The sequence below is a fragment of the Charadrius vociferus genome, unplaced genomic scaffold (assembly GCF_000708025.1).
Source record: "Charadrius vociferus isolate BGI_N301 unplaced genomic scaffold, ASM70802v2 scaffold958, whole genome shotgun sequence".
Taxonomy (NCBI): domain Eukaryota; kingdom Metazoa; phylum Chordata; class Aves; order Charadriiformes; family Charadriidae; genus Charadrius; species Charadrius vociferus.
Window position 1 is genome coordinate 326,989 of NW_009649741.1, and position 24,127 is coordinate 351,115.

Consider the following 24,127-nt stretch of genomic DNA (forward strand, 5'->3'; position numbering starts at 1 on the left):
ACTGTAAAATTGTAAACAAAAGCATTCCCTCACCACATTTTCCTCAACAGAATTACTAAAACATATTCAGCTAAATCAAAACTTTACCTTAACTATTTCCTCTATGAAGCAGACATGTGACACAGGATCTCTTTTCTTTGTCAATACTTTTTGCAAATGCTGCACCTGTAAGAAATAATTTATTGAGAGGAAAAGTGACAGCTAATATCTTATATGCAAAATTCCATGAATAGACAAACAGGAATTAGCTGCTGAATACCTGTCCGCAAGCAGCACAGATCTGATCCATGAGTTTCTCCATGTTTGTCCAGAGGGCTGCTCGAAAAGCTGCTGTGTTCCCAGGTGTTGGCATAGCAGCTCTACCAGGGCCACCTAAATGGTTTTAAAAAACACACTGCAGCACATTTCAGCTTTCACATGTGAAAATTAAAATATTAGAAATATAGATCTCTATACACTCTGATGTAAGATTATTTTTTTTAAATCAAAACAGCCTAAAATAGTTTCAAAACAGAGCTTTGTGAATGGTCTCAGTAGTCTCAACTAAGGAGTCAACTAAACTCTGAATTTCAGTGGGGATACTTCAATGTTTGTCACCATTACCTGCTTTACCAATTCAGATCTCCACAGAAACACCAAGGTAATGCCAACGAGCACTGTTGCAGGATGTAACAGCAAAATGAAATGGCAGAGACAGTAGCTGTGAAAAATGCAGGTATTACCAACTCAGGACTTAAATGCATAGGCGAACTACTAAAAAAAGTGCTATTCCAGCAGAAGGGCACGCAGCTTCTAAACCATCATGTTCCTTGAGAGGGTCTGTATTTCTTTGTTATGATAGTGATTACGGTTTTGTACCTCCAACTTGTTGCAAAAGGTTTTTTTAAAAGTTTTAAATGTTCATATTGCCAAAGTTCAAACTTGCCTGCCCACCCAACTCATCAGTATTCTTTGGTATCTGAGCTAACATGTGGGAACTAAATGCTTAATAGTACAATGACCCTCCATATTGAATATACTGCTTTGAAATTATTTCCATTTGACAAAAGAATCACAACATAGTTTCAGGCTTGCTTCATTGCTTGCAAATAATTTCTACCCATGATCCTCTCACCAACACAAAGAAAGCAGAATTTGGATTCATCTTTCCACGACCAACTGCTAAGAAAATCCTGCAAAGTTGTAAACTCTTGAAGACAATTTTCTGGGCAAGTCAGGAAAAAGAGCCGGGGGTGGGAAATAAAGGAAAACTTCTGAGCCCAACAATGACAGACCCAATTTTGGCTTTGTATTAGATGTATAGATTAGATTGTATAGATCACCTCTGTGCCTGGCAAGATCACGGAGCAGATCCTCCTGGATACACTGCTAAGGCACATGGAAAAAGAGGAGGTGATTGGTAGCAGCCAACATGGCTTCATCAAGGGCAAGTCACGCCTGACAAATTTGGTGGCCTTCTATGAAGGGGTTACAGCAGTAGTGGACAAGGGACGAGCAACTGATGTCATGCACCTGGACTTGTGCAAAGCGTCTGACACTGTCCCACACAATATCATGGCCTCTAAATGAGACAGACATGGATTCGACAGATGGACCACTCGGTGGATAAGGAACTGGCTGGCTGGTCGCACTCAAAGAGTTGTGGTCAATGGCTCCATGTCCAAGTAGAGACCAGTTACAAGTGGTGCCTCAGCGGTTAGTACTGGGACCCATGCTGTTCAACATCTTTGTCGGTGACATGGACAGCAGGATCAAGTGCACCCTAAGCAAGTTTGCCGATGACACCAAGCTGTGTGGCGAGGAAGACATGCTGGAGGGCAGGGATGCCATCCAGAGGGACCTGGACAGGCTGGAGAGCTGGGCCCGTGCCAACCTCACATAGTTCAACAAGGCCAAGTGCAAGGTCCTACACCTGGGTCGGGGCAATCCCAAGCACAAATACAGGCCGGACAGAGAATGGATTGAGAGCAGCCCTGTGCAGAAGGACCTGAGGGTGCTGATTGATGAGAAGCTCAACATGAGCCAGCAATGCATGATCGCAGCCCATAAGGCCAACCGTATCCTGGGCTGCATCAGAAGAAGTGGGCCAGCAGGTGGAGGGAGTTGATTCTGCCCCTCTACTCTGCCCTGGTGAGACCCCACCTGGAGGACTGTGTCCAGCTCTGGAGCCCCCAACATAGGAAAGACATGGACCTGTTGGAGCGCGTCCAGAGTAGGGCCACGAAGATGATCTGAGGGCTGGAGCACCTCTCCTATGAGAACAGGCTGAGAGAGTTGGCGTTGTTCAGCCTGGAGAAGAGAAGGCTCCCGGAAGACCTTCCAGTACCTAAAGGGGGCCTACAAGAAAGCTGGAGAGGGACTTTTTACAAGGGCACATAGTGATAGGATGAGGGGGAATGGCTCCAAACTGGAAGAGGGTAGATTTAGATTAGATATTAGGAAGAAATTTTTCTCTGTAAGGGTGGTGAGGCACTAGAACAGGTTGCCCAGAGAAGTTGTGGAAGCTCCGTCCCTGGAGGTGTTTAAGGCCAGGCTCGATGCGACTTTGAGCACCCTGGTCTAATGGAAGGTGTCCCTGCCTATGGCAGGGAGTTGGAACTAGATGATCTTCCAGGTCCCTTCCAACCTAACCATTCTATGATTCTATGACTTCTGAGACATGCCTACTCCCATCCTCTACTGGGTAAAGCAAGTAGGGAAATATTCCTATAATACTCTTGGATATGAGAGTTTCTTCCATTTGACAATATACTGTACTTCTGTCAAAAAGATCTCAGTTGTCATTCTCTGTAAAACAAGTTATCATACCTCTTGTAGCAGTTTGAGATGGTTGGGTCAATACTTTGATATCCAAAGCATTTTTTATGTTCTCCTCCAGAACTGTGCAGTATCCATCCACCACATTAGCAATGGTATCCTTCAAAGTCCCAAGGTTATGGAAAACCTGAAGAGCAGTTCCCACTTGAGTAGGATTCTAGAGAAAGAAGATTTTAAAAAATAACGATTACCTTTAACTGTACTATAGGTTTCTTTTATCCATGATGAGACATCATTTTACCGGGCAAGTTCATCTTTAAGTTCAGTCTGCTAATTCATTTCATTTAACATTAAATAACCAGCATCCTTACTGCATAACAGAGAACACAGCATAAAGGAGAGGACTGATTTCCTTTGATTGCTTAGCAGTGCTTTGCTTAGCTTCCTTTGGTGTTATCCTCTGAATAAGAAGAACAGAAAAGGAACTGGAAGCACTGCTGGCAATATCTAACCTGGGGTGGGTTACCAGTGACTGATGCAATAATTCCGAGGTTAGTTACAGTACATTTATATTCAGCTATGGTGTAGCTAGTAATATTGTTTTAACATGCGCTATCTGTTACAGTACTGTCATTTAAGTGTCAAACAGTTAATTAAATGTGATACAGGCTTAAAAACAAAATACTAACCCAGGACAAACAGAGGCAAGTAGGTCAAGCCCCTACTACTGACAACTGCAGAATTTAAGCTTGCATTTCTACATTTATATTTCTAACGCTGACAATAATTTCATCTTCCTCACAGCAGAATTAAGAGTGCAAAGCAACACAATGATCATTTCCAAAGCCTGCAAAAAAAAAAAAAAAGAAGCTCAAATGTCCCTGTATTGTTCAAAGCTTTTCTGAAATACAGGACAGTGGAAACTATCCAAAAACTGTTCAGGTCTGTTGTTTAAGAGACCTTTGATTAAGATTAAATCTGATGATAATTCCACTGAGCAACACTAAACACTGGCATGGGTGCTATTTAGAGAGAGAAAAGCCCCAAATTATTGCCTTTGGAAACTAAGCACTGTCATCCATACACTGAATACTGCCTTCTTATTTAGCATTCACAGGCAATCAGTGGAAGGGGCGATCAGTTGATCATACACAGATTAGACATGCAGTTTTTTGTAATTTTTTTTAGTGACTTCTGCCAGCAGTAAAGAACATGGTCTGGCAAAAATCCTGGCACCCAAACTGGACAGAAGCATCTGAGACCACAAGCATGTTCCACTAGAAACACCACTTGGACTCTCCTCTGGCAGTGAGACCTTACACCATTGCACTCTTCCTGCTGGTGGCTGCAGCAGTAGTAGCCACTAACATTGAAAGGCTCCGCTGCAAGACCAATGCAACTCTGCTTCATCTTTCCCAGGTCACATTTTTTTTTCAGCCAGACACTCCAGAGCCAAAGAAAGAGGATATGAAAGGATATGAATCATCTACCTTTCAAGTGTGGGGAACTTGCACTGATACCACCGCAGTACAGCTACAACGCGGCTGCTATATTGAGGATCCACTTGCTGGTACACCCACCTACTGCAACAGGTTTTCTGATCCATTGATGAATAGTGCATTCTCCTCAAACTTAAGGTTTCAGAGGTCACAGCACTATAACTACACACTCATGTCACTTTCTCTAGCGTTTCTGCAAAGATCAGAACGATAGTTGAAGCAAAAAAGCCAGATCCCATCTCTTTCCCCAACTCCAATGAGGAGTTTCCACGTTTAGTGGCAAGCAAAGTAATATCAGGCATGTATTATGGTTTGCAGACCTTATACTAACTGTACCAGTTTCTTTTTCCAAACAGTGTGGGAGTTAATGAGCATTCCCAGCATAGTATTATGGGTCTGGGACTTGTAGGTTTAGTTTTTTGACAACTGGGTATGCTGTAAAATTTCTAAGCATCCTGTGGGTGTGCTTGTGGAGGTGGGAAAGTAAGCCATAAAGACTGGAAGATTAATGGGATGTCAGAAAATGAAGGGTAGTATAATGCAAGGAGGGAATCTGGGGACAGAATGAACAAGAGAAAGAAAATACAAATGGGAAGAGGATGGGGAATAGAATGAAAAGAAGCTGGAAGGAAGAAAGAGAATGAAACTGAAAGGACAGAAAGCAAAGATAGAAAAGGCTCACCTCATTTACCAGCCTTTCCTGTTGAAATTGTTCTGATTCTTATAGAATACTTGGACAATTATAAAATCAGGTAGCAAGTCAGTAATATAAAATCAATACCTTACTACTGTAGTAAGAGCACTCAACCAGGTTTCAGTCAGACTGTAGTAAATGTTCTTATATTAACCAAGAAAAAAGAGAACCGCATCAAAAGGCGAGCAGGGCACTATCCAGGCTTGAGTAACTGATGGTCAGATACTTAGATTCCCGACAAACAGGGACTTACAGACACAAATCATCTCAGGCAAAAGATAAATCTCAGAGCTCCCATATCACAGTTTAGCAAACTAACTGCAGCTACTGCTCAAAAAAGACACAAAAATGTGCTCCAATAGAACCTGAACTATGTTTCAAAAGAACTGGTTTTAGCCAAAAGTTGTCAAAACAATTGATTCTGAAGTTAGGAATAGTTGGAGAATAACCAAAACACAGAATTACGGAAACCTGATACTCACTCAAACTATCTTCCAAGTCCAGTACCAAAGTTAAAATCAGCATAAAACAAAGATTATGCAGGTGGCCTATTTCTTATTTGCTTTAATTTGTGGACATGGCCACTGACAGAAGGCTTCTAGCTCATGTATTCATCTTGCACAACAGAATTAGAGAGATATTAAAACCCTGACAATGTACAATAAAATATCTTTTTTGTCTGATTCATAAATAGTATTTTTCTCTCCTCAAAAACAGTTCGTGTTTTATATGCCCCAGACAGGCTATATAAAGTCCATTGTTGGTTTATCACTAATCCTAAGAGAATTGCATTTTTTATGCACAGCTAGTTTCTAGGTTTAGAAAATATGTTAAAAAAATGGAGCGTCTCTTGGGGCAAAAATTATTACGTGGAAAGAAAAGGTTGGAAAGCAGGAAGAAAACAAATGATTGTACTTCCAGGCTTGCATGCACATCTCAAAATTAGACTGTTTATCATTAATTCACACTGGACAAATATTTGAGATTCAGTATTGCAGAATTTGCCACTACCAACAGACTTTATTTATAAGAATTTGCCCCTAATACTTTCCTTCTACTTGAGAAAGCTTAAAGCTAAATATTTCTGAGATTCAAAAGATTGCCACAATTTTTATCAAAGGGGAAACATTTCCAACAAATCACAGAAGTGATTCATAATGGAAAATGTAATCACATTCAGAACAGTTATCCAACAGGAACAATAGGGAAAACAATATAACTATTTTTGAGATGGAATTTAATGAGTTTATTAGCAGTATTTTATAATCAAGTTGTCTGCCACTGCAGGCAACTACACTTAGCAATTTGTAAGTGTTGTCCTTAGAATGTCTGTCCATAAGAACCCATGTTCCTTTGTGTTTTAAGTGTCATATTTTGTAAATGAAGGCTCAGAAGTAGTAGTTCTTACCAAACACAAGCAGGCTAGTTTTACTATATAAAAATATATAGGCAGTTAGAGCAACAGCAAGACACAATTCTGCTTCTCACAAGGTAGCGACTTACAAGAAAATACCCTTTTACACAGTAGATTAGCATCCTAAAAATATTTGTATATATGCCATAAAGTTCAAGTATGCCAATCAAGAGAGTAGGGGGCAAAGAAAAATAGTACAGCATTTAGTAATATGTTCGCAGTACAGCATAATCTAATGTGTGTAAACACAACCGTACACAAGTGAAATAAAACAATGACCCCACAAACTGTAGGGCTGCAACACTACTTACTCAAGATTAACTACAGTGATCTTCAGATTGCAAAAATTATCATGAAGCAGGGAGCTAAGGAGAGATGGAGTTAGGTCCACCAATAATACCTTTCTCCATTCAAAGCACTCCTCCATCTGGCACATCACAACATAATGTACTACAAATATATGGAAACTAAATTCCACAAATTTAAGAGCTTAGGAAGATTCAGTGAATCACCAGTTCAACATATGAAAAAAAAATCAACTTGCTCAAAAATCAACTTGCTCAAGAGCAACTCTCACAAATTTTAAAAACATCGACATTTCTCAGCGTCCATCAGAAAATACATTAAATAACTTGGTCAGAAGAGTGGTATTAGCCACTACTTGAAAAAAGGCATGGATGTTTCAATGTATGTTTTAGCAAAACATAAAAATAACCATTCAGCAGCACCTATGAAAAGATGTTCATACCAAATGCATTTGTTCATTTTCTCTATCATTGAGAACTATTCATTTCACTAACATCATTTTCAATTCATTTTGCCCCATCCCATTTGGTTCTGTAGACCATCATAGGCAAGAAGAAAAATAAGTGACATGCAGTCGTTAAGTATGAATGTTTTTTTCACAATTATATGGTTGTTTTCAAGAGTAGACCACTAGACTCAATAAACCAGAAGATGCTGTCCAGTCCAGCATGACATTTATAGTCATTCTGGAGAGCAGAACCCCATTTGGTCACTTCCTTTCCCATAGAGATAATAACCCTGTGAGGACTAGATAGAAATGTCATTAGAGACTCAAATAAATATATATTGCATTTCTAATTTGAAAACATCTCCTAGGATGGAACCAACTCATTTTTTTTTCTGTCAATTGCCAACACTGCAACTATTTTATAACATCCAACATTGTAGCCTTTTATTTTATGATTGCTACTAGAGTTATTAGAACAATTTTCTGAAAGCATGGCTAAATAAAGAGCAATATTCTTTTTCACCATTAGGAATGCAGCTTGGACGAGCAAGCCTGCTCCTCACAACGGAGTGTGGTGATGACACTGAGCTAATTTGGGGACAGGAAGATTGCTAGCATAAGGCTGAACCAAAAATAAGAAACCTGGATGACAGGCAAAACTAATTGGACTCAAGTGCTACAAACATAGCTTCCAAACTCACACTCTGTCTTCTCAGGGTATTCAGGGATTCACCATGTGGACCTTTCTTCTCCAACCAGTGCTTTCTTAGGGAACTCCACGTCATTGTTTTTTTTATCCAGTGCAAATCTTTCCATATAACCCCAATGGGGCAGGGCTGTCACCTGTGCGGACTACCAACCTCCTTCTCAAACGAAGACATGTTAATTGCCAAAAATATTTATGGTCAATACCACCTGTGACAACTACAACTACTGTCATAAACAAGTAGTGTTAGAAATCTAATTAATCACTAACTGTCATGTAGTTAAATTTCACAAGCGCCTGCACCACATAATCAGAACAGCTCTCTGAGAAAACGTTCTTTAGCATGACAGTTTGGAAGCACCACATATGGAGAAGTCAAACTTGGACTAGTCCCTCACTTAAAAATGATGTTCCGTAGCTACTAATGTACACAAGAACATTTCTGTTTTGCTTACTAAAATCAGAACAGTGACTCTGACTGAAAATCTTTATTATTCTGCAGAGAATAGATGGCCCTTTCAGGAAAGGCTGTGGCAGGAACACAACCAAAAGTTTTCACTAGAAATATATATGTACATATACATACTACTCAACAGCTGTGATTTCAGTGTGCTGCCACATCCTTACCCCTTATGGGGTAAAACGTTTACCATGTTCAGTACACAAGCACTAAAAGCATAACACAGTACAAAAAGAATTACATATGTTGCTTGACTGGAAGGAAGATCCATAACTACTAATTAATCCAGGTATCACTTCAACAGAGTGCTCTGACAAAGTGGCAATCCAGAAATACCATGAATAATATTTTCAACAAAAACACAACATTCCCTAGCCATCAAGAAATAATCAGCATTAAAATACAACAACCCTAAAACAGGACACACATTGAAATAATCAACTTGTAAACTTACATATATTCTCTGACAGGGAATCCAAAAGGTTATTGCAGCCCTTCAAAAGCAAATGCAAAAACAGTTTCCAGAATGATACTTCTGAGTATCTTTGACTGGCACTTAGCATTAAATAATTTCATTTGATAGTAGTTTTACTATATCGGGAACTATTTCAGTTACTTTTTCACCTTTACTTCACACAACTCATTTTGTTTGTACGAGATAGCAGTTGCAATTTCCAGCACAGTACAGCCTTACAAAGTCAGTTAAATAATTCAAAAAAAGACCCGTTCATGAGGCTGAAAATCCCCAGTCAGATCTTCATTAACAGTATTTACTCCTTCTCCCCTCTTGCTACCATTGTAACACACTACCTCCTTCAAATATTTTTCCCATAAATAATATTATTACCCCTAATGAAAAGTCCTACTACTTGAATACCAAGTGATTGAGGAAGAGTTTGTTAAGTACCTGCAGCTACCAATTACAAGTAGTTCTTAGTCATCTCTTACAGACACCGAAAGTGAAAAAAGTGAGAAGTTACTCCAGGAAAAGTTGCAATTCAATTTAAAGAGCTCAAGCAGATAAGCAGTGCAGGAAACTCAGCCACCTCAGTCACAGCCAAGGCAAAATAACCTACTGAGCAGAATTAATAACTTACTAAGAATTGCTGGAATTCTTGTTTTGCAGTATCACCCAGCTATTTTAATTGCAGGAAAAATTAACAAAAAACTAAAAGTAGAAATTAAATGCCAATGAAATTCAGCTGCAGTCTAAAAACAGTGTTTTATTTCATTTCCAAAAGTCCATACCTTAAAAAAATTAATTGGTATATTACAACTCCTAAAAATGAACGTACTTAGGGAAGCACGTCTCTATGTTCATTATCACCCCATCTGTCTTTTACTCTGTTCATCTTTAAAATCTGAGCAATACATGAAAAGGTCAAATTGACAATGTAAGGCCAGAGAATACAGACTTCTTTCTAATGATCTTCCAGTTCTTCCTGTTTTGACCTTTGCAGTGTTGCGAGGAGTGAGAGGTTAAGATGTTATAATTTTTTAAAGAAGGCAATACTGACATAACACGTTGGCCAGACTCTAGCAAAGCACATTTTAAGCTGTAAGAGTCAAGAATCCCAAAGCTAAACATTTAAATATGGTTAGGCTATAATATCTACCTTCTGTCAGCTCATGTTTGGAATACACAACTTCTTTTGGTAGAAGGACTTTCACAGGAAAGGAAAACAGCCATAAAGCACAGCCATAAACAGCCATAAACCTCATCATGTCCTCAAATTAGGTCAGACTTTTGTTTCTTAGAATAACAAGAAGTAAATAACAAGAAGCATTGCACTATAAAGGTTAAGAGAGAAAAAAAAAAAAAAAAGTAACAGCAGCAATAAAATACTAGAAAGCAATGAAACAAGATTTTTCAACACAGCTAAATAGCTTGCCAAAACACTTATTCCCTATAATAGTGTAATCAAAGCAACAGATGGCTAAGAGCTAATGGAACAGAAAGGCATCAGGAACTGTTGTAAAGAATTATCTCATGAAACATCAAGCAATATTCCAAAGTTTACCAAGCCTTAGGCTATCAATGTGACAGCAATTTCAAAGAAAGTATCTGGCACCTCTGAGGAAAGATCAGCTAGATCAACTAGCCCTTAACATTTACAAAGCTCATCCTACAATGCTGAGTTTCAGTCCAGAATGAGTATAAATTCAGAGCAGAAATCATGCAAAATGATAAAAACTAACAGGCAACAAGGAAATGGGAGCATCTGAGCCCAAATCAAGCTTCTTAAAATGCTTCTCTTACCTCTTACACAATTTGACCAGTCTCTAAAGCTCTCATCAATAATGAATCAGTTAGCTAGTTAATCTGAAGATGTGGCTTCTGTGTTAAAAACACAGCTATCGCATTCTGATGAAGGCCAGAGAGTAGAGGGCAAGGTTGTAGCACCTCTCTTGTCCTTGTGCAACCTCGACTTGTACCTGCTGACTCAAGTCCCGTTACTGAAGCACAGAAGGACACAAAATCTCAGTACTAATTCTGATCTTTGGACAGCAGCTTCCGACCAGATGTCTTCTCCCACCTCACAATACCATTATGTATGTGCTCCTTCTGTTAACTGGTTGAACAAAGCCATTACAAATCAGAAGTGTCAGGTTTTACTTTTAACTCAGTCTTAACAATTAAGAACAGGAATTAGCTACTGCAGGGTTATGGTATTTTTTTTCTCTGTTTACAAAAAAAAAATCCAGTTTCAGACTGGATTTTTAAATCCTTTAAATTGTATGCTCAGAGTGATTTAAATATCTACCAAAAGCCATCTGGGTTTTCTTATTCACTTGCTAGTCTTTGCAACAAGGTAATAATTACCTATGCAAGTGACAGCATCTCATTTCTGGAATCTGCGCACATACTGCCAACAGCTCTGAAGTGCCCTCAAATATTTAAAATTAATTCACTTTTAAAAGTTACTTTATTTTAATTTTTTTTCAGTTATTACTTTCAAATTCAACTACAGCCAGACCTCCATCAACCCCAGATTTGCTGCTGGAATCCATTTCAAAACGTTTTTTTTTTGCTTCTTAATATGAAGTTCAAATTCCTCGTGCCACCCACCGACAGGAAACTCCAGGTCTGTGGGTAATTTGGTGAAGAATCACAGAATAGTTGAGGTTGGCAGGGACCACTAGAGACCGCCTAATCCACCTGCCTGCTCAGACCCCTGCAGACCAGGCTGCTCAGGGTCGTGCAAGATAGAGAGAGGCTAGTTCAAATGAGCCCGAAGACACCCTTCTCCTGCTCCATTTTCCCTTCCTAGTTCTGTTTACAGTTCCAGGAAAAGGTAACAATGGACTCTTGCAGTCATTTTTATTGAGTTTCACTGAGGTCAGCTCAAAAGACAGCAAGCGTCCGTATACACACCCAACAACACTTCTTCAGTGTCGGCAGTGTTACCCACCCCCTGATAGCAGTATCAGTCTTCCAAGCCCTCTTGCACGTTTGTCCACTGGCAGAAGCATGACAAGACTGACCTCTTTCTGTTATAGATGTTACCTTTAAAGAAATACATTCTTTATTTCTATATTCTTTTTAAAAATAAATGGGTATTCTCTTTAAAAATAAATGGGCAAAGCTATCATACAAAAACTTTACTGGGAAGAAAAAATCAGAATTCATCTAAAGAAAAAGAAATACTGCACCTAGTTTTTGCCTGCAGCTAGCACATAAATTTGGGATCCAGTTCTGCTACTGGAAAAAGTCAATCCCCACCCTGTTATCTGCCAGTAGCGCATTTTGAAACCTTCACACAAGTAGAGACTTTTTGGGGACAATACCAGCAGTAGGAAAGAAGGGCAATAAAAATGAAAAGAATAAGCAGTTAGGTGCATAACTTGTTCCACATAGAGGACATTACTCATTACCTAGGAACTACAGCATTTTGATGCAGGATTTCTCCTTTCTAATGCAACATACTGTCAAGTTCTGCATGCCATTTCAAGCTAACCCAAAGCTTTAAACCTTTTATTAACATAAAAACACCTCCAAATGTACGATAATGCAGAATTTCACGTGGCATTGAGTAGCAGATCAAGAACACGATAAAACACACATTTTTCAGAGATTAAGACAAAGAGCAGATTTTTAACCTGAGAAAAAGTCAAAAATAATTATATTATCTTATTTAGATGAGTATCATGGCTAGTCGATCATATTTTTCACCCTGCTCTATGCAGATGTGGCTTATTAATGCTTTATATGTTTTTCTTGGATCACCTAATTGCATTATTTCAGAACCTGTTAACAATCAACAGTCAACAGTACAAACCACAAATAGAATTACAGTCTGGGAGAGGCATTTAACAATAACATACTATCTTATCTGGAAAGAAAGAACCTCAGTTTAGCCTTAGTTTTGAAGAGAGACAGATACACAAAAGTACCAATTAAGAAGACTGGGATGGATTATACAGAGACTCAGCCAAAGCCAGGGTAAGTCTCTGCTCAGTTGCATCCCTGGAATCCTAGCAGGATTTCATACACACTGTTTACCTTGGAGTATTTAAACCAAATCACCTATCGTTTTAATCAATTTGGTATAAAACACTAAAATGGACAAGGACTTTGGAAGAAGACTACCTTATTTCAGTTTTGATTAAGCTCATTCTATAAAGACTAGACCCATGTAATTGAAGCACTGCAATTTACGATAAAGAAAAACCTCTATGGTTCTTTCTCATTCCAATCTTACCTCAACTATTTTCAATGAGATCTAATCTTAGCCTGCCTTTCTTGATCTGTAGCAAGGCAAACACCACTTCCTTATTTCACAGCTCCACCTTATCCGTCTCCCATTCCATCCTCCAGCCCTTCTGTAGTCTTGTTCTCATAACAGCTCCTTCCATTCATATCTTTCTCTTGGGAGCTACCTTCAACTCCTAAACTTAGTTTCCAGTTTCCATAATGACACATACTGTCCTCAGTCTCCTCCTTTCTCCCCCTACAGCATATTTTATTTACAAAGCCTTTCACAGTTGAGCTGTTCATAGCAGTGGCCCATGCCTCTCTGCATATAAACAGATGAATCAATTATCATATTTGCATTAATTATCTTAGAAGCATTAGAATCAGATCCCTCCCTGCCCTTATAGGTACTATCTAGTCTTAGAGCAGTTTCAGTTTTGCAGTGTGGTCAGAGCTGTCCAAGACATAATGGTTGACATGTTTCTAGTCCAGAGAAACCACCTAAACAGATGGATAACCAGAACACAGAAGCAGACTATGCAGCAGCCTCTAATTTAAAATCATTTCTGTCTGCAAAGAAAGCTGAACTCAATGTTATTAAACATTCCTGTGTTTTCATGACGGATATTCTATGAGGAATAATTTTTAGTGATCACAAATGACATTTACTAATTGGTATGAAACCAAACTAAGTGTTTCATATTTCAAAATAACTAGTCTCGATGGGAAGATCTAATACACACAAGGTGGTTTCTGATAGCTTTCTAAGCTGTTCTGACTTTTTTCCCCACTTATACACAATGCATAGATGCTAATTCCTTAGAATTTATTTAGTATCTACAATTTTTTGACCAGTGAAGCTATACGTATTCATTGAAAAGCACTATCGAGCTTTATGCACTTAAAACATCATCTACAATGGAAGATTTAGTTTTAACATTTTGTTGGCAACTGACCAAATTAATCAAGATGAATCTTCTAAGAAAAGGGCCAGGAGTGAATTTAAAAATTATCCAGCTGATTCTCATATAAAATTGTCACTTAACAGAATACAAAGATTTTGGCAAACAGCTAAGTGATGATTCATAGCAGAGTGAAAGGATATAAAACATTAATGACTTCTCAATTTTCACCTATTACTTTACCATAAAAGACAGTTATGTAAAAATATTGTTCAGATCAGACGTATTTTCAGGAATACCCATTTATAGAAACTATTTATAAACCACTTTCTTGCACTATCATAAAAACAGGAACAGAAATGATGGGATTAGCAGGGCCACAGAATAATAAATCCTTACAAATAAACACCGGAAAGTGCTGGCTATTTGTTGTGCTGCACTGAAAAGTGCAGTAAAGTACTTGCAAATACTCCATTATCCAGTCACAGATTTTCAGTCTAATTCTGCATTTATGAGTCACAAACACCTACAGGAAAAAAAGGGAGAAAGAAAAAACCCAGACACATAATCTGTCAATCCACTTTGATTAACCATTTACACAGGCTAGGATCAGTAAAGAATTTTACTTTTACAAAAATATTGTGTCACAGTTGGACAACAATTGCATTAAGCTTCTTAAATTACCTGTATATACGGCAAGTGCACAATGGCAACGTGATATAAAGCTTTCTATATCACAGCTGAAAGCAGACAAAGTCTGCACAATCCCATAATCTGTTTCTAATTCAGTATACATATTTTTAATAAATGCACACAGACCCACCAAAATCTGAAAGATCAGGATCACACAGGACAAACGAGATCACCACCATGACTATTATTTTCAAGGCTTTGTAACTCAGCAGTAAAAAATGTGAACATAAAACCTGTTAATTTTAAAAGAAAGTTTCTATTTTCCTATGTTTACACAGTATAAGAGATTAATCTATCAGTTCTATTAGAATGAGTTTCCACCAACAAGTCTTTTTATTCTTTTCCTCTTAATAAACCTTTAAGAAAAGCAGTATCTTTTAAATTAAAAAAAAAATATCTCCTTTCTGTATTCTCTATTTACTAGATATTGGTTTCCAATACTTCTAATAGCAATGAACATGACCAACAAATGTTAGAAAATATGCCCAGGAACTTTAGTGACTGCAGGAAGATTAAACACTGGTATTTGAATTCACTGCACATTTTCAGAATACAGTGCCATTGGACACTGTATTTTAGTGATTAATCACTGGCAATCCAAACACTTGTTTTAATTCAAAAACATTCATGTTCATATATATATAATGTATCTACATTAGTATGCATCAGCATAGTGCTGAAACAACTAGCAAGTTTTAAAAGGCAGTGTGAATGTAATGGAAGACCAAAGTGAATCTATCAATCATAACATTACTAGCAGTATCACATTCATGTCATTTTTTATCTTCTGCATACTTTACTAATAACAACAAAGTGCATTTAATGGTATTTTCTTTAGCAAGGGCACAGAGAACAAATATCAAGTGACTTTGGATCTAATACATATTCACATCATGCTTCACATTTTCCATCTGGAAAATATGGACAGTCATCCACAACTGAAATGTATGCTAAAGGTATGTTATTTAATTATTGCTGTATGCACCACCAGTAATTTCTTTTCAGCTTTGTGAATAATTCTGTCCAAGAAGGGAAGCATCTGCCCATGTTTTCTTTAAAAAGAACAACAGTTGGAAACACTTACAAGCTAGATTTTATAGCAAATGTCTAATCAACCACAAAAGACAAAATTGCTAGCACAGCATTATAACACATTAAATAATTGTGCAATTTTAGGTCTCAGATAATAAGAAAACCGCAGGATATTTAATTGTAAGGCTGAGTCCAAAAATGCATTTTGCCCCAGTGAAAAGCAAGGACATATCTTTTCCCTCAACACCTGCCTATACACTTCCGTCATCTCCAACTCCGCCTCTATAGGAGACACTAGAATCTGACAAATACTTTGACTTTTTAAACAGCTGAAGATTCGCTTTCATTTGAAACTGTTATCGTGACAGGTTTCCATAGTACTTCCCTGCAGCAATCACTGCTTCTGCCTTCTCTATTTCTATTTTAAAAAATAACTTTGAGTAGCAAAAAAAGGGGAGATAAAAAAAAGAATGGAAAAAAAAGCCTAACTAAATTGCCTCTCCATTACAGCCAGAGCAGCCGCAGAAAGGAAGCAATACTGAAAGATTCTGTTTGCTGTCCCTTGCCCCTTGGCAGGTTTAAGTCACGGGAGTACGGGCAAGCTTATTTTTAAAATAATTTTCAACCATGTGAAGTCTTGAGTAAGAAGTAATCGCAGCACGGCTAATGAACAGTCTGTGAAACAGCAGTTCTTTCAATGGCTTAAGTCTGCTTTTAAGTCATAGGCAGAAAAAACCACTCCATTGACTGGAGTTCAGACTCAGCAGTTTACGATGCGATTTTCAGCAAGTCACTGAGGCCTAAACTCAAAAAACGAGCCGAACCCAGAACTTCCCAAATACGCTGTCCACAATGGACTACAGTTATTCTTCCCTTTGACCCATAATATCACATCCCTTGGGTCTCGACCATCTTTATTCAGTAGATACAACCTCTAAGCACAAACCAGTTGCTTTGTCTGCACAAGTAAATGACAAGTTTGTAAAAGACCATCTAGCAACGTGCCTTAGTGCCAAGCCCTTTGGCAGCCACAGCACTGTGCAATCACCCCAGCCCTGCCTGGTGCTCAAGGGCAGGTCACTCCCTCCCGAACGAGACACAGGACAAAGCCCTTCAGGCTTAGGATGACCCTGGCCTTCGGTCCCACTTCCTGAAGAAGTGCTTTAACACTGCTTCACCAGCACCTTCAATTTTTCATCACTTGCGTAGTTAAACAAGCAGTCACCCACGCCTAGAAGGAAGCCCCAGGTACTTACGGTCAGGAAAGGTTGTGGCTGGCAAACCCCAGAAAAAACAGCCCTAGAAGAGCTGCAAACATCTGCTGAGGTTCATTTTTTGTATACTGACATTCTCTGCTGCAAAGCTCATCCTTAGGTGCTTAATTCACTGAGTGCCGAACCTAGATGACTAAAACGGGATTATGAACCCCACTCTTGTAGCCCCACACCACATTCCCCACTGCCACAATCCTTACTGTGCATGGCAAGACCTAGGACCATTATAAATCTGGTCCATGATCTCTCTGTCTGGGCCTCTGTTCTTCACCTGCAAACCCCAGATGTCGGTACTTCACCTCTGTCACAAGGGTGCTGTAGGGATAACAGCAATGGGAACTGTAAGGAATTCTGGCAATGCAGATTATAGAGTTATCTAGTGTAGAGGGATGGATCAAACTCCAGTAAACTTTCACTAAAAACACCCAATCCCTCAGCTCAAAACAGAAAATACAGAACACCAGGGAATGGCAACAGCATTTTTGCTATGCACATCTGGAAACAATATGCAGTAAACATGAAACTTGGCACAGGGAATTTCTGGAAGATGCAAAAGGTCTTGGTAGTTGCTTTCCTTCTGCTTGAAACTTGGGTAATGTACATGATCAAAAGAGATGTTTATTGATTTATCATGAATACAAAGAACTAATCTGATTAAACGTTGCAACGTAGTACTATCCCTGAATGAACTGATCCATTAAAACACGTGCACACATTTGTAACAGCTCACACAAGGACTAGACAATACACGGCAGTTGAGCATGTCAGCTAAAAATTGTATTTTTCTAGGTGTATAACAGTAAATAAAGCACATGGACTGACAAAAAGTAAAAATATTAAAAGACAGCTATGCACAAGGTCTTTTTTTAGGCTCTACATGAGTTAATAAGACTTCATTTGATGTTAGATACTTACTTTTTGAGAAAATGAAATTAACATTTTATCTTTTACATGATACATACCTAATTTAGTACCTCTAACTACCAAGATAAATGTAAAAAAGTAGTGTTAGTTTTCTGGTCAGCCAGACATCCTGAATAGAGATCAAAATGTCATTTAAATTATGGACTATTGCCAAAATGTCTGATTAATGAAATCCACCGATTTTTTTTTTTAATAGAAGTCCAGAGGAATTCCCAGAAACAGATCTTCAGTACATAATACTGTCTTTTATCTGTTGTTCAAGTGTATCACTAGAATGTCATACACATTTTTAATAATGCTGTCACACGCTAAGCAAGTTAAGATCAAAAAAGTACAATTCTGGTTTCAATGTAATGACACTATCACCAGTGGAGAAAAGGTACAGCTGATAGAAGGGAGAGATTTGGGAAAGTGACAGATGAAGGAAATTGTCTACTGTCCCCTTCAGCTTATTAATATAGTATGATATTGTGTTACTGCAATTGTTAAGTTCTGCAGCGTACAGACATTTTTATGTATAAATTTACATTCTGCCTTACAATGTGTTCTGCAACTACACTCAACCTACAGAAGTACTGTGTCCATCATCACTGATTTCCAATACAACTCTTATTTTCAAGAAACAATCTCTGATGTAGAAATTGAAAACCTATTAGGTTATACATGTTAACTACTTTACACAAAAATTATCTACCCGTAATGTGTATTTAAAATGCCAAGATGTGAGCTATAGTCTACACTTTCTATACATCACTCTATTATGTCTACATTTGCATGCAATCTTCTCAACAGAATTTTATATTAAGCGAGTGAGTGGGTGTGGTGGATAGAGCACAAATATTTTGAGTGAAATTCCTGACTGGATCCCTTCAAATTACTTGTAGTATCTTAGAAGAGCATTACCCCTCAAAATAACAGAGTTTCTCTTTGATTATTCCTAACAATTTGTGCAGAGCATTCCTTAGACGTGCACACATGCACAGATCCCAGCAAATCACAACTGTATGCACCGTATTAATGCTCTAATTTAAAAGCTTTAGTAAACACCAACTCACAGTTTAAACATACAGATTTACATATGTTTCTGAAGGACTAGCATTATTGAAACATATACTTTTACTTGGGAAATTAAATTATTCATGTTTGGATCTCTACATCACTCGTCAATAGAGTGTCTTTTTCTCAGACACCATTTTCTGTTTCCAAGAGCATAAAATCTTCGTTGCTCTGCTTAACAAATGCTCTACATAATACACATTTCATCAGCCCTACCAGGAATTATTTTAACATTTTTGTCTTCTTAATTTAAAACCTGACATGTTTTTTCTCCAGCAAATTTTCATTTATTAGTTCTTTTAAAAAATGTATTCATCTTCTATCCTACACAAATGTTATCTTGATTTCTCTTGTAGTTTGTTTATCACAACGAGCCAATGATGACCTCACAGGCAAGAGGGCTCCAGGTAACAGTTAATGTCATCATTCAGATTGTCAGCATTCTGACAAACCACAATCATTCCCTCTTTTTTTTTTTTTTTGCCACCTTCAAAGCATGCTGCTGGCCTATGCACATGAGAGAGTGAACTGGTATTGAATGTCCTCACACTCACATCAAGTAGTGTGGGAAAATAATGGAAGATTGGCAAGGAGGATTGTCAACACACTCAAGTGTTGCAGCTGGGGTGTAGAAAAACACATATATCATACTAACCATTGGTTAGCCTTGTGTGCTTGACAAGTGGAACATCTGTGTTTAGATAACATAGGCCTTGTGATAGACTTAGAGGCACCCTATCGAACATGCTTGAGATTCCTGCCCTGCTGTGGGAAAGATCAAAGCACAGTGGCGAACTACGCCTGCGTGAATCCCTGATATACAGGCAGAAACAGCAGGCTCAAAAATTCTCTAGCAAGGGCTGAGCTCTGCGGTGCCTGCGTTCCCACTTGTGTGCCTCTGCTCGGGTGCTGCTTCGGAGATTCCCCAGTTCGAAGGTAACGAAAATAAATTTACTCTTTGCATTTCAACCGTGGTTTTGTGGTTGTTCCTGCATCCTGCCTGTGCCAGCTCACACAAGTAGTGTGCCAACAAATTCACAAACTTATCAGAGTGTGAAATACAGTATTGTCAACAAGGTGATTTACTTTGTTTACAGTAGCAAGTATTTTCCATTAGTGAAACTTCAAATCCATTAAAAATGCGAGTGTCCTGTGAACTGTAAATTATAAAGCAATAGCAGGGACGCCCAGCCTTTCTGGCTGGGTGGACCGCTTGCCTTTGTGCAGGTGCAGGAGAGGGCCATAGGCTATGTTCCCTACTCTATGAGAAGATTACATGACGCATGCTGGAGAGCTGGCCCTCACATACATTCACATGAGCTATCTCGTATGTGTGCATCCCCTGCAATCAGGGTGCTGGGTGATCTGTTCAGGTGTCAGTTCCAGGACACCATGTTATCCGACTTTTCCAAGAAGCTACTAAATTTACCACACAGATTGGAAAGATCTTAAGAAGCAGTTCAAGTTTACTCTCCTTCTCTAAAAAAACTGTATCTACAGCTAAAAATACAAACATCTAGCAGAAATTTACCCAAACTGTTATTCGTAAGTCTAGTTTTCATTGCTCCCTGCTTGAATACCTCTCAGGTTAGTCCACGTCCTTCTTAACGTGTTGAATTCACTGCTAGAACCCACAGGGCTGAGTAGAGCACAAGGGCACAACCTACACTTCTGTTTACACCTCCCAGTACAATATTCTCCTCCTTTATATCTGCTTGACATGGATGATATTCAGCCTGTAACTCACTATAACCTCAAAATCCCCTTCTGCAGGTCTAATATCCACACAGCTGTTTCTACTATGTACCCATGCTTTTCTTCCCCTTTTCTTTTTCTTCATGCAGTACCTTACACTTGTTCCTTTTTAATAGCATCCTATTTTTTCAAATCAATTTCTCAAGATCATTCTGAATTCTAACTCTGTCCTTATAAGACCTCTTAATCCTTCTTAGATAGGTGCAGCCTGTAAATTTTGTAAGTATGTTCTGTATTCCATCATCCAGATCATTAATGCAAGCACTGAATAGTGCTAGCCTGGGGCAAATCCCTGCAGAAACTCACTTGATACATTCTTCTGTTTTAGAAGGGAATCAACACCGGGGATGGCTTTCCAAACTGTTCTGCATTGATCTTGTAGCAGTTTCATCTAGACTATTCTTCCTCAGATCAAATTTGAAAATGCCACAGGTGAAAGTATTACACACAAAAAAGTGACCCCACCTTTTACACCTCTGTCCGCCAAACTGATCACCCTTCAACAGGAGGAAACCAAGCTGGTTTGACAGGACTCACTCTTGAGAAAACTACGCCAATCATGAAGTAGACTCAAGTACACACACAGCTATCAGGCATGTCTGGGACACCAAGCAAGTGTGCGAGTGTGTGTCTGTGTTTATCCACACAATGTAATTAAAAAGTCTGTGCATAGTAATGTACTGGGGAAGCACTCAACACCATCATGAAAGATACTAGCCATAGGAAGCAGGATGGACCACCACATGGCTTGGCATGCAGTGAGTTCTCAGAAGCAGATATCACATTGGGTCAATTATCCTGAGGGGCTACACATGGCTCGCAGACTAAATGTTGGTTGCCACTACAGTACATCATCCTTAGCACATATATCAGATGCTTAAAATTTGCAACCTAAAGAACTATGCTGAGGTGGAATATTCTGTGGAAGGAGAACATTGCCTTCTGATCACCTCATGAAATTATCAGAGAAGTACTTCCCTTTTCCAGGAGAGAATAAACTACATATCCTCTTCCAGTACCCAATGCCTTCTTTGAAATCCAAAGTAGACAGCCCCTAAAACTTGACCTTTTAAAGATTAAATGTGGTAGTTGAAAAGTTCTAGAAACAACGGTTAAATCTTTGAACTATCAGTCAGTACCCTAGTCTTTCTTGTATTACACATTCCTGTGACACGTTACCATTTTTAAATGGTACCTAATGTATTTTAAAAAAGCTGTTAAAAGGGAAGTTAAAATTCAATCAATACATTTAGGAGGCTGAAAGATTTATTTGTTACTTCAGAAAGGCATTTGATTTCAGAAACATAAAATATTAACATAGCAACATGAGTGGGAATGCTAAGAGAAGTACTTAAAAGATTTGTTACCCTCCAAGACGCATTCCAAAATTAACAGTGCTGCACTAACTCCGGATTATCCTAATATCTAATTGCTGATACTCCCCAGTAACATGACTGTTCAGTGGTAAAGGAATACTCCACTACCTGTTTCATCAATACGTTTAGTTTCACCCAACACCTAATACCCCATATTGCTGTGAAAATGTAGAAGAATGCAAAACTGCCCACAGTAATAAATGAAAATTGGGCAATCAATCTCACATAGGAAGCAGCTGAGCTCTTTCTTTCAGAGTGATAGCCTGGTCAGAAAAGTCAGCTGCTGCTAAGCCAGTACTTCCTCCAGCTGACAATCCTGAAAACCTGGCCATTGCACGTCCATTCTCCTCAACACAGGTATTGTCCCTGTGTACCTGAAGTCCCTACACACATCTGCACCCTGTTACACTGATGCTAACAGGAAAAATTGCTTTGCTATCTGTCAAAACATTAGCATTGCATTTTTTCAGGAGTACATCCGCAATGGACAGTGGGTACTTCTATATTACAACGAGCTTCCATTACTGATGGCAAGGAACAAATGATGAACATTTTCTGCCTTAAACAAACCCAACAACCATACAAATAAATTATCGGATAGGTTAGTTAATCTTTTTTTCTTTCTTCTTGGGTTTTTTTTTTTTTTAATTATTTAAATCTAATTGCACCTTCTCTACAAAAAAGTCCCTTAGCTCTTGGAGATTATACACACAGTTGCAGGAGTTCTTGAGTCATATATGTCATACTCCCCTTTGACCTTAAAATCTACAGTAACTCACAATTCACAGTCTTTTTTAAACAATACTGTTTTATAACCACATAAGTTTTCATTAATAAGGGTGGAGACAACCTTAATTTGAAGGAGGAGCGAAGGAAGTCATATGATTACATTGCAAAGTTGGAGCAGGAAGGCACATACATGGTAGATTATTCAATGTTAATTTGGTGTGAAGACCACAGATCCCTTCACATCAGCAATATGGTGTGTCAGAGTTTATTACTTCCAGATAATTTATTTTAGTAATTCCCCACAATGTCCATACCTAGCCCTGGATATAGTATAGTAATCTGAACAGATTTTTGCTCTCACTTGTCTTTTAAAAAAAATTTTGTCCAAGCATTTTCTAATAAAGCTATGCAGCATTTAAAAATACAATTAAAACAAAACACCCTGTACAATACAGTATTTAAATGTCTTTACATTCAATAGAATTTGTCCTTCACAGATATAAACTAGTTCCTACCAAACTCAGTTACAGCTGATGTCAAGAAACTTCCCCTTCTGGTAAAATGCAAGACGAAAAAACATACATTTCCCAGAAGTTTGGGGGGTTTTGCTGCCTCTTCTCTACACAGCAAGTGTCTCAAACACTTTATCTTCTGAAGGTGTTAAGAAAAAGGAAACCCAAGGCATATACATGACCATTTGCTTCTGTGCCTCTGATAACTTATCTCAGATTCAGATGAATCAGAAATAAGCTAAAAATATTGGTTATCATGGAAAAAAATACATAATACAGTCTTTCATGTTTTAGCATTTCAGAGTAAGAGCCTGAAATAGTATTCCACCCACACTCAAAAAATTGAAGATATGCAAAAATTCCCACGTGCAACTTTATTATCTATTATTGAAGTGGGAAAATGACAACATTGGCAAAATTTTGCCATTTTTGGTAATAAAGTAGGAAAGCAAATGAATTGGCTTCAGTCCGGAATCTTCTAGTGAACAGCTGGGAAGGAGGAGGCAAACAGCAGCATCCCAAAAGCCAAACTGAAAAAAATGAGCCATGGATTGAGAAAAGGTAAAAAGAGTGCCCAATTCTCTTTGGCTTGATACTAAAAGGGCAAAACAAAGAAAAAATAAATGTAATTTATGTACTAATTCTGATGACATGTTGCTGCTTGTTACAAGGCTGGATTAAGACAAATAACATAAAGCCTTACCACAAAATTAAATAAAAGCTAAGTGCTTTAATCCTTGGAAATCAAAATTGGCCTTTTTTCCACTGAAAAGCCTACCATAACCATTCACTATAACCATAGATTATATTCAACTACACCTTCAGCTGTTCATGACACCTTCCTTGCCTTCTCTCTCCTCTATTTTATTTTTACTAATAGTCAACTAACCAGAC

At 38.3% G+C, this 24,127-nt stretch overlaps 1 protein-coding gene across 1 annotated transcript in view; it reads right to left on the bottom strand.

Annotated features, from left to right (window-relative positions):
• COG5 (component of oligomeric golgi complex 5) overlaps positions 1 to 24,127 on the bottom strand; it is a 193,353-nt gene that overhangs the window by 63,825 nt on the left and 105,401 nt on the right. Inside the window, exons 8-10 of the mRNA XM_009890860.1 lie at positions 2,809 to 2,974; positions 260 to 372; positions 88 to 165 (exon numbers count right to left, since the gene is read on the bottom strand). Of these exons, the coding sequence (XP_009889162.1) occupies positions 88 to 165; positions 260 to 372; positions 2,809 to 2,974 (357 nt within the window). The remainder of the gene's footprint in view (positions 1 to 87; positions 166 to 259; positions 373 to 2,808; positions 2,975 to 24,127) is intronic.